Genomic DNA, 11,356 nt, shown 5'->3' with positions numbered 1-11,356 from the left:
CTGTGTTTTGCATTTTAAATCTGCCTAGCAACAAGAAAAATAAAATGAAAAAAAAAGTGCAAAACGTGGCAAGAACGCAAGTGCAAAAACGCAATGCAGAAAGGCGCCAAACACAAATTGCATAGGTGTGAACCTAGGATTAGAGAGCACAGTTGTTTCTCGTTGAAGACACTGGATCGATCTGTGGGAGAGACTCCTCTCAGCCTGCAGGGGTCAGTGTGGCGTCCATACATCACAGGCTGCAGTGTGCGCGCTGTCTGTCCTCGTCTTGCTGGTCTCGTTGGTGACACTCAGAGTGTGAAGTTGTGCGCTCCAGGTGAGGGTGGCTTGTGTGGCGCGGTGTATAGAAGAACGTGGCAGCAGTGGACCGGCGCTTGTCCTTCGTACTCCGTGACTGAGCTCGGTTCACTGGCATTCCTCCACATTGGAGCGCTCGGTGTGCCTGTAGTGAAATGCTTATGCTGCACTTTGCTGTGGTAGTGAAGGGTGTGTAGAGGAATATGGGGGGTTATGGTGGCGCTGTACACACCAGCCTGCCAGGGTACCGGAAATGCCCCTAGTTAGAGGACGGGCTGCCCGCCAATGTCCCGCTGTGCCAGTACTGTACTATGCCAGTCGTGGTAATGGGTGTCAGCCGTGTGATTGTACAGGGCGGGGGTGTCACTACACAGCATGCAGATACACTTAGCAGATGTCTGCCCTGAGGAGACTATTCTCTTCACTACAAGGTCTCCAGTATGGTCCCTCCCTGTGTACACCTCATGTTCTAACCGCAGCAGTTGAATGACAATACAAACAATGGTGACCTGTCACACTCCAATACCAGCTCCTTCCATGTAGTGAGTGCGAGATTCTACTAATCCTACAATACAATCACACATAGTGCATAATATACAGTGACAACTATTATTGCTTGCCAAAAAATTCTTGTAAAAGGAACGCATTTCACAACACCTGAAATTATAACAATACACACATTACCACATAAAACAATCATGGGAATAAATAAATTGTCCATCTATTCTCCAAGTGATAAACAATTATCCCAAAAATCCCAAATCGTGTGAAAAGGTCTTCTTTACACAAAGATCTAGAAGAGATTTTTATGTGATTTGGAATTTTTGGGACATTTGTTTATCACTTGGAGAATAGATAGACAATTTATTTATTCACAGGACTGTTTTATGTGGTTGTTGCACACTATTCTGTTTATTATAATACTGTAGAATACTTCACTCATATCTACAATACCGTAGGATGCTACATTCATATCTGCAATACTGTAGGGTACTACACTCATTTCTACAATACCGTAGTGTACTACATTCATTTCTACTATACCGTAAGATACTACATTCATGTCTACTATACTGTAGGATGCTACACTCATTTCTACTATACTGTAGGATGCTACACTCATTTCTACTATACTGTAGGATGCTACACTCATTTCTACTGTACCGTAGGATGCTACACTCATTTCTACATTACTGTAGGATGCTACACTCCTTTCTACATTACTGTAGGATGCTACACTCCTTTCTACATTACTGTAGGATGCTACACTCATTTCTACATTACTGTAGGATGCTACACTCATTTCTACAATACCGTAGGATTTTACACTCATTTCTACATTACTGTAGGGTACTACACTCATTTCTACAATGCTGTTGGTAGGGCTTTTTTTTCTCAGAAAATAGGTGCAGGAACTCCCCCCTTCTGAATCATTGCTTGTCTCCATCCCCCTACCCACCTCTGAGCACCATCCCTTGGTTCCTTTCCCCCTCTCAGTACCACCCCTTATAAAGAATATAAAGCCAATTATCATTTTGTGGTGCTCCAAAATGTGTTAATGATAACAAGAAAAGCAGTAAAATGAATCCCCCACAGTCAGCAGCAGTAGACATTCCCCCCCCCCCCCCCCCAGCATCAATAAATTCTCTCAGCAACAATGGACCCTGGCAACAAAGTACCACCCCAGCAATAATAGACTCTCCAGCAACAATAGACCCATCAACAGTTGATCCCCTCCAACAACAGACCTCCCCAGCAACAATAGACTACCATGCAAAAATAGATCCCTTCCAGTAACAATAGATCCCCCAGATGCCAACATCAGTAGACCTTCCAACATACCGCAGCACCACTTGCCATTGCATACATTCAGTGGTGGGGTGCTGGAACTGCATTCCCCCACATTCCTGCTGAATAAGGCCCTGACTGGACTGTAGGATATTACACTCTTCTCTACAATACTGTAGGATACTACACTCTTCTCTACAATACTGTAGGATACTACACTCTTCTCTACAATACTGTAGGATACTACACTCTTCTCTACAATACTGTAGGATACTACACTCTACAATACTGTAGGATACTACACTCTACAATACTGTAGGATACTACACTCTACAATACTGTAGGATACTACACTCTACAATACTGTAGGATACTACACTCTACAATACTGTAGGATACTACACTCTACAATACTGTAGGATACTACACTCTACAATACTGTAGGATACTACACTCTTCTCTACAATACTGTAGGATACTACACTCTACAATACTGTAGGATACTACACTCTTCTCTACAATACTGTAGGATACTACACTCTTCTCTACAATACTGTAGGACAGTGTTTATCAACCTTTTTTCAGTCAAGCATCCTTTAAAATTATGGATAATCTCAAGGCACCCTTACAAATCTGCAAAAACTCAAGGCACCCCCTTCTAAAATGTTAAAAACTATTCTAAACACATCCACACACATAGTACACCCAACATTAGAGGTGATTTATGTTTCCAAAGCAAATATACCTTTGCACACTGGTACTGACTATTATTCCAATGTATCAGTTTCTCTCTCACTCAACTAATGCGACCTCAGTACTGACAGAGGGGGCAGTGGCGGGGCATACAAGAATGCTTTGCATGCACCCAACATCCTCCTTATCAACTGATGATGTCATTGGTTGTTAGGATGCTGGCAGCTAGAACGTCATAAAAGTGCACAATGGAAACCTGTGGCTTTGTGTAACTAAAAGGCTTGATCCACCTGCTGGCGTTGTATACAATTTTGGGGCAATTTTTAGGCATTTTTCCAAGGCACCCCTGCAGAAGTCTGAAGGCTCCCTGGTTGAAGAAGGCTACTGTAGGATGCTACACTTAATTCTACAATACTGTGTTTTACATCAATTCAACGAATAAGAAAAATGTTACAAATACATACAATATAACAAATTGCTAAGTGCAGATGAAGAACAAAGTGCTGAGTACAGATGGGAAAGTGACGTGTTATCCAAGTTCACCAATAAACAAAACGTTTCCAAAACTGTCCAAAAACCCTTTAAAAAAAAAAATTCAAAAATTATTCCTTTATAAGGTGCCAAATCACAGATCATATCTCCCATAAGGTTCTTACTTCAGGTCATTCCTCAGAAGTTGAGCTATCTGACCTTGAAGTGCACCCCATACTTCATAAAACACACCCCATACCTTCCAGGTGACAACGCACAGCTCTTTTTATGAACATAGGTTCACCCAAAATGAACTTATTACTGAAAAGCAGGGTTCTGTCAGAATAGAAATATGAAGGCGTCTGGTTCTGGGGCTGTAATCCTAATCTTTTCTCACTACAAAGTCATAAACCGGGAGCAGGAATGTGCTGATTGGGTGTCCTGACACTAGATCTAAGCAAAAATTTTTAGTTGAATGAAGATCTAAAATTCAAAATTACAAAAAAATAACGGTCTGTCATTTCCATACTGCCGTTCCAATATTGAATAGTGCACCAAACTAGGTGTCATGGATATGCCCTGTAATTGGGTGATCACTATATTGTGTGAACAAAGTGGCAGTTGAAGCATTGTCTTCTCTACTCTATACTTCATAAACTGGGAAATTGGAAATTTACAGGATATTCGTCAAGTATATGATTGGACTTTTTTCAATATCATCATCCACCTACTGTACCATACCAGCACCGTTTAGATGCCTTGCAAAACCAATTGCCTCTAATCATGGTGATCCACATTATTGAGTCACTCCCTGCTCCTCCCTACCACACATATAGCACTTAACATGGTGCATAAATCACCTCTCAATGAGGTTATCTTCAAGATGGGAGAATGTGGCAGTTTTGAGCAGGGTGGATTTGATTTAAATCACTAGTCAGTAAGGCTTGATTTATATCATAGCTTTCTACATAGACTAATTCTTGCTGGTGTAACTTTAATATGCAAGTAGATGAAGATTTTTAGAATAACTTTTCATATTAGTTTTTTTATCCCCAGTTTAATAGGTTATTCATTCATATTTGGACAACTTTTCTGTTGTACTTAGGAAGGAGAAAAATAATCATTACCTTAATAATAACAATTTAAATAGATTTATTCAACTGAAACAATAACATTCCAGCATATGGTATTTGCTTAAACATCCATGTTTGTTAACTAATTTGGCTAAACAAAATATATATATTTTAAGAAACTTAGGCTGTCAGCCCCTTCCTCCTCACACTTAGTTTCACTTTCTTCTTGTGCAGATCTATTCCACTCCAAACAATCAGAAAAATATTGTTTCTATTCTATTCACTGAACTTCTTGAAACTTAGCACTGAAGGGGTTGATTCTGTATTCATAGGTTTGTAGAAGTTAGGATTAAGGTCTTTTTCTTAACTCTGTTCATGTTATAACATTTTTGCTGTGAAGAAGAGGCATGTGATCTCCGCTGAGTCAAATTCAACTTTGAGAACTGCAAAAGTAAACCAAGCATCTGTGATAATATCTTGTAGGCAGAGAAACTGCCCAATAATCTTACAAAATCCTCTGGAAGAGCATGACATTGTGAATGGATTACTAGAATTTATTTACCAAAAAAATTAAACATATACAGCCTTATTCTACATAATTAAAAAACTAATCTTTATTTCATGATGGAATAACCTTTGGATGGTAATATATTTTCCTCAAAAAGCATTTTATTCAAAAAAATCCGATTTAAATAAAAAAAATCCTATTTTTTTGATTTTTTAAAAAAAATCATTGATTTTTATTTACCCTGGTTTTGAGTGACCTTTACCCCTCACAGGGGAGCTGGCCTATACCATCTCATCAATTTTTGTTGCTTTACAAGAATACACAAGAATACCATCAATGCGTTTATATCTTCTTTCAGTGCTATTATTGTGTATGGACATTGCAACACTTGCTGTCTTCATATCTTGCTTTATCTTGTCCAATTATTTTCCTTCCCTGACCCTATTCCTGTCTCCTTTTCACAGTGTCTACTTTTCAGTTTACATCCTCATCTAGATTCCACCCTACAGTGCGTTTACGTGTGCATGTCAGTGGAGCCGGGATTCCGGCACGTGGGCTGTCTTTGTTTGACAACATTGTCATTTTATTCAGTTTGTCTATGTGAGGTGGAGGTTGTCCTTTTTTTGTATTTTTGATTCTGACCTTGTAATAAAGTAATATTTTTTCTAGCCGCTGTTTGTTCTCATTAGGACTTCTATGCCAGTGGATCTCTTTCCCCTGGTTTTCTTCTCTTTTTACTGCATATGATATGGTTCTGAGGACACCACCATTGTATTTGGTGAGTCGGCAGCATTTTTATTATGTAATAATCAGAAATTTCCATGTTGGACTCTGTTACATAATACTTTATATTTTTTTGCAAGACATCCCAATTTCTTTTATACAATTTTCCTGAATGAAGATCTAGTTTGGCTGTTTGTACATCTATGTGTTCCGGTAACCTATAACAATGCACAATGGGGTTTCACTCATTTTGAATGGCACACCAAAGAACCTCCACAGTGCACCTGTGTTCAGCACCCTCAAAATGTATTACTATGTGTTGTGTGTGCTGCTGCAGCAAAGAAAATACTGTGGGTGTGTTTTCCTTCTCTCTAGTGAGTTGACTCTACATTAACACACTACCACAGACAGATGTTAAATCATCCTTGAGCTGACTTTACACCTATTTGGTCCTGTGCTTTGAAGTAGGGCATTCTTGACCCATCCACACTGGTGCATTAATTTGAATGGGCTGCTAACACACTAGAGCATTGTATGGGTTTACTGTGCACTGCAACATAGGGGCATTGGTGCAGCATTCTAAATCAATGTGTGTTTTGTGCGAACACAATGATATGAAGGGGTCCTTAGGATGTCAGCCTTAGAGCATGCACCTTTAAACTCAAGTCAACAGTGGAATCTTCCATATTTCTATTTTCACTGGTTATTTTTAAGTCTATGAAGTTGTTAAGACCCAATTAGCTCTTAGGCTTTAGTTTTTGTTTGTGAGCTCTCAGGAAGAACACCTCTGTAGCATATTGCAACCACATGCTTCCACATTGTGATTATTTGGGGAATCTTGATCATGCCTTTTGGTAAGCCTTCCCTCTGGTAACACATCTCCTTGACAGAGATATTGCATGCAAGCAGTAGATCAACAAAATTGCTACTGTTGAAATAGGTGTGTGAACACATTCCATAAAAATAAAATTATTATATAACACTATAAAATTAATCCTTATTAACGTCTTCGACCTGTTCCAAGGAAAGTTGTGATCATCTGTCTTGTTTTTGTCCAGCATGTGAACTTGCAACATTGAAAACAATGTATTTTTTTTTTTATCATACAATGTAGGACACAGGTATAGTCAACTGGGTTGAATGCTCCTACTTTCAGGAGATTGGAATCTGGTAACAGAGCTGTAAGGACCCCCATATAACCCCTCCCACTATTAGCAATCCTCCGTTTTTCCGTAGGTGATTGAGGTCTCCTCTCTACTGGAAAAAAGCAAAACAAAAGCAGAGTGCATCTAAGAGTACTGGCAAAAGAACAGGAAAATCAAAATCAGTGTATAAAGTTCACCTTGACAAGGGGCTTAGAAAACACCTATTTGTGTCCTGCCTGACATGCTTACATAGCAGGAATGCACAGTCTATTTCTCCCCTCCCTTCTAGATTGTAAGCTCGAAAGAGCAGGGCCCTCAAGCCCCTCGTGTACTGTTTTGTTACTGTATTGTCTCGTGTTCTGTCCCCCACTATAATGTAAAGCGCTGAGCAAACCTTTTTCGCTATACAAATACTGTATAATAATTTCAAAAAGGTCTTAAACAACACATCCCAAGATTGGGTGTCACAACAATGCTGTTAGGTATTGGGAATCCTCATTCTAATGCAGAGTAAGGAGGTGGATCACAATAATAGTTGATAAACGCCCCAAATTTATTAAAATCTAATAGACTGTATTGCTTTTCGGAGTATGCATTGCTCCCTCAACAGGAGTTGATCCTCTCTACTGGGAATTAACTGGCTATCCAGCTGCACACCAGTCACTCACTATTTGTACAGATTGGTGAGTTGGACATGTTGCAGGGATCATACCCAGACCCCTACAGAGGAGAAAAAATTTTGCTGGCCTGTTCTGGCATTTCCCTTGGTACTTTGTACAGTGCATGTGGAGTTGTCCACATGACATTTTACAAGTCCAGGGCAGTAGCGACTCTTGAAGTGTGACCCCATCCCTGATAACCCCATTGGGGGTACACCTGTTTGAAGTGGGTGAAGCAGGGTTGCCACATATCTCCTTAAAATGTTGTGGCTATGAGTCCTGTTTCAGACCGTCCAGGTCTTCTGTCTCAAGGCCCATGGGTATTTCAGCACCAAGTTTCTGTTTATCAGGTTTGTATATATTTACAAAGTTATTTCAGATGGATGTTCAGGCTTCTGCTGATGCTGCTTTTGTAGTAGATAAATATGATTAATGCTGTAATGTTTAATGTATATTTGGAATTTTCTTTATTATAACATTTGTTGAGATCTGCAGTATGATTATGTGTTAAGATAATGTTTATATTTCCAACAGACTATGGCACTGAAACAGATTTCCTGCAATAAATGCTTTGAGGGCTACCAGAAAGTGTTTGAACATGACAGGTAAATAGAGATAAGCATCTTACAAAGCGTTGTATTTAAAACTACCACTAGATAAACCTAATTGAGCTTGTAATAGAATCCGTAATGGAATCATTAAATCACACCTCAATTCAGGCCTAATTGCACTGGCACTCCTGCTTTTACAGCTACAACAGCTGGGAATGTGTGTAAATGTCACAAGCCAATTGTCAGCATTTAGATGGAAGTGCATCCCCCAAACAGGTACCCTCCATCATGTTTCCCATGCTTCACTATCCCACCTTTGGGCTGAAGACCTGCATGGTGGTTGCTGCTGAGTAGAGGAGAGGGAGAGCAGCAAACCAGAGTGATTTGCACTCCATTAGCTTCAGTGGAGTGCAGTGGTGCTGTCGGGGGTCTAGTAGGCTCCTGATGTCTCATTAACCACTTGCCATTCACTCTGTAGCAGACGTACTGCTACAGGGCGGCACAGCTGCACAAAACCACGTGTATACATATGTTATTTGCATTTCTGCGTAGGGGGCGTACGTGCGCACTGCCCTACCTGCGCTGCTATTGGTGGCTGAGGATGTCAATGACTGGGTCCCGACCGGCGATTCCTAGCTGGCACTTATCAGCAATTCTGACGAGAGAGGCCTGTGTGTAAACACCACAGGTCTCTTTGCTGTCACCGTGGACATACTGCTTTGTATCTCTGCACAGCAGAGAGATACAAAACAGCATGTCTCCAAGATAAAACGGCACATAATGTAAAACACACACACAGCACACAGTTAACCCTTTGATACCCCCCATATGTTAACCCCTTCCTGCCAAGTGTCATTAGTACAGTGTCAGTGCTTTTTATTAGCACAGATCACTGTATTAGTGTCACTGGCACTTAGTCAGTTCCCACCCATTGTGAAAAATGCCTGCTGCACTCCCGCTATAAGTCGCTGATCGACGCACACTAGTATAAAAAAAAATTAAAATTCCAGTATATATACTTCCATTTGTAGATGCTATAACTTTCACATAAACCAATTAATATACAATTATTGGGATTTTTTTTTTTACCAAAGACGTAGCAGAATACATTTTGGCCCAAATTTATGAAGAAATTTGATTTTTTTTTATTGGATATGTTTTATAGTAAAAATTAAGAAGTATTGTGTTTTTTTTTCTAAATTGTCGGTCATTTTTTGTTTATTGCGCAAAAAATAAAAAGCTGCAGATGTGATGAAATATCACAGAAAGACAGCTCTATTTGTGGGGCAAAAATTACATAAATTTGATTTATGTACAGCATTGCATGACCGCGTAATTGTCAGTTAAAGTAACGAAGCACCGTATCTTAAAAAATGGCCTGGTCAGGAAGGGGGGTAAATCCTTTGGAGGGCAAGTGGTTAAATAGAACCTGTCACTATAAGTATACAGCCCTGGCCAAAAGTTTTGAAAATGACACAAATATTTATTTTCACAAATTCTGCTGCTTCATTGTTTTTAGATCTTTTTGTCAGATGTTACTATGGTATACTGAAGTATAATTACAAGCATTTCATAAGTGTCAAAAGCTTTTATTGACAATTACATTAAGTTTATCAAAGAGTCAATATTTGCAGTGTTGAATTCTTTTTTGAGACCTCTGCAATTCGCCCTGGCATGCTGTCAATCAACTTCTGGACCACATGCTGACTGATGGCAGCCCATTCTTGCATAATTCATGCTTGGAGTTTGTCAGAATTTGTGTGGTGTTTTTTTTTTTACCCTCCTCTTGAGGATTGACCACACGTTCTCAATGGGATTAAGTTCTGGGGAGTTTCCTGGCCATGGACCCAAAGGGGTTTATTTACTAAAGCTGGAGAGTCCAAAATCAGACTCCCTTCTGCATAGAAACCAATCAGCTTCCAGGTTTCATTGCCAAAGCTTCATTGAACAAGCTGAGGTTAGAAGCTGATTGGTTTCTATGCAGAAGGGAGTCTGATTTTGGACTCTCCAGCTTTAGTAAATAAACCCCACTATGTCTGTTTTGTTCCCCAAGCCACTTAGTTATCACTTTTGCCTTATGGCAAGGTGCTTCATTATGCTGGAAAAGGCATTGCTTGTCACCAAATTGTTCTTGGGTGGTTGAGAGAAGTTTTTAGAAGATATTTTTGTACCATTCTTTAATCATTGCTGTGTTCTTAGCCAAGTTTTCAGTGAGCGCACTCCCTTGGCTGAGAAGCAACCCCACACATGAATGGTCTCAGGATGCTTTTCCTGTTGGCATGACACAGCACTGATGGTAGCTCTCACCTTTTCTTCTCTGGGCAAGGTTTCTGCCTGGATGCCCAAACAATCAGAAAGGGGATTCATCAGAGAAAATGACTTTACCCCAGTCCTCAGCAGTCCTGTCCCTGTACCTTTTGTAGAATATCAGTCAGTCCCTGATGTTTTTCCTGGATAGAAGTGGCTTCTTTGCTGCCGTTCTTGAGACCAGGCCATCCTCCAAATCACTTTGCCTCACTGTGCGTGCCGATGTACTCACACCAGCCTGCTGCCATTCCTGAGCAAGCTCTGCACAGGTGGTGCTTCGATCCCATAGCTGAATCAACTTTAGGAGACAGTCCTGGACCTTGTTGGACTTTCTTGGGCACCCTGAAGCCACCTTCACAAAAATTGAACCTCGCTCCTTGAAGGTCTTGATGATCCTATAAGCAGTTGATTTAGATTCAGTCGAAGTAGCAGCAATAATAGTTGCCTGTGAATCCCTTTTTTGTACAAAGCAATGATGACTGCACATGTTTCCTTGCAGTTAACCATGGTTTACAGAGGAAGAACAATTATTTCAAGCACCACCCTCCTTTTAAAGCTTCCAGTCTGTTATTCTAACTGAATCAGTATGACAGAGTTATCTCCAGCCTTGTCCTCGTCATAACTGACACCTGTGTTAACGAGGGAATAAGTGACATGATGTCAGCTGGTCCTTTTGTGGCAGGGCTGAAATGCAGTGAAAATGTTTTTTTTGGTGGGGATTAAGTTAATTTTCATGGCAAAGAGGGAGTTTGCAATTAATTGCAATTCTCCTGATCACTCTTCATAACATTCTGGAGTATGTGCAAATTGCCATCATAAAAACTGAGCCAGCAGACTTTGTGAAAATTAATATTTGTCATTCTCAAAAGGCTTGGCCAGGGCTGTACTATCACATGGGGTCAATGATAGCAATTCAGTAGAACATCTGCTCATGGATCCCATAGCTCATCGAAGCAGACATGGCCCATGTGACAGGGATCTTTACTTATGTCCAAAGTTATATTATACAGTATTGTTTAACTGGCTAAGAAGTATCTGTTTTCAACATAAAACATTTAAGCAGAAGCATTATAATAAAAGGCATATGCATATAATGAGCTGTCTATAGCAGCCTTACACATACACATTTTTTACCAATTGG

At 40.0% G+C, this 11,356-nt stretch overlaps 1 protein-coding gene across 1 annotated transcript in view; it reads left to right on the top strand.

Moving 5' to 3' along the window:
- The first annotated feature begins 205 nt into the window (after positions 1-205).
- ESD (esterase D) overlaps positions 206-11,356 on the top strand; it is a 31,551-nt gene continuing 20,400 nt past the window's right edge. The window contains exons 1-2 of the mRNA XM_089679005.1: positions 206-316; positions 7,892-7,962. Coding sequence (XP_089535131.1) covers positions 7,895-7,962 — 68 coding nt within the window. The 5' untranslated portion in view covers positions 206-316; positions 7,892-7,894. The remainder of the gene's footprint in view (positions 317-7,891; positions 7,963-11,356) is intronic.

Source organism: Staurois parvus, unplaced genomic scaffold (assembly GCF_062004578.1).
Source record: "Staurois parvus isolate SC_StPar_1 unplaced genomic scaffold, SC_StPar_1.0 ptg000017l, whole genome shotgun sequence".
NCBI lineage: Eukaryota > Metazoa > Chordata > Amphibia > Anura > Ranidae > Staurois > Staurois parvus.
Note: the sequence above shows the minus strand (reverse complement) of the source record. Positions and strands in the feature narration are given on the sequence as shown.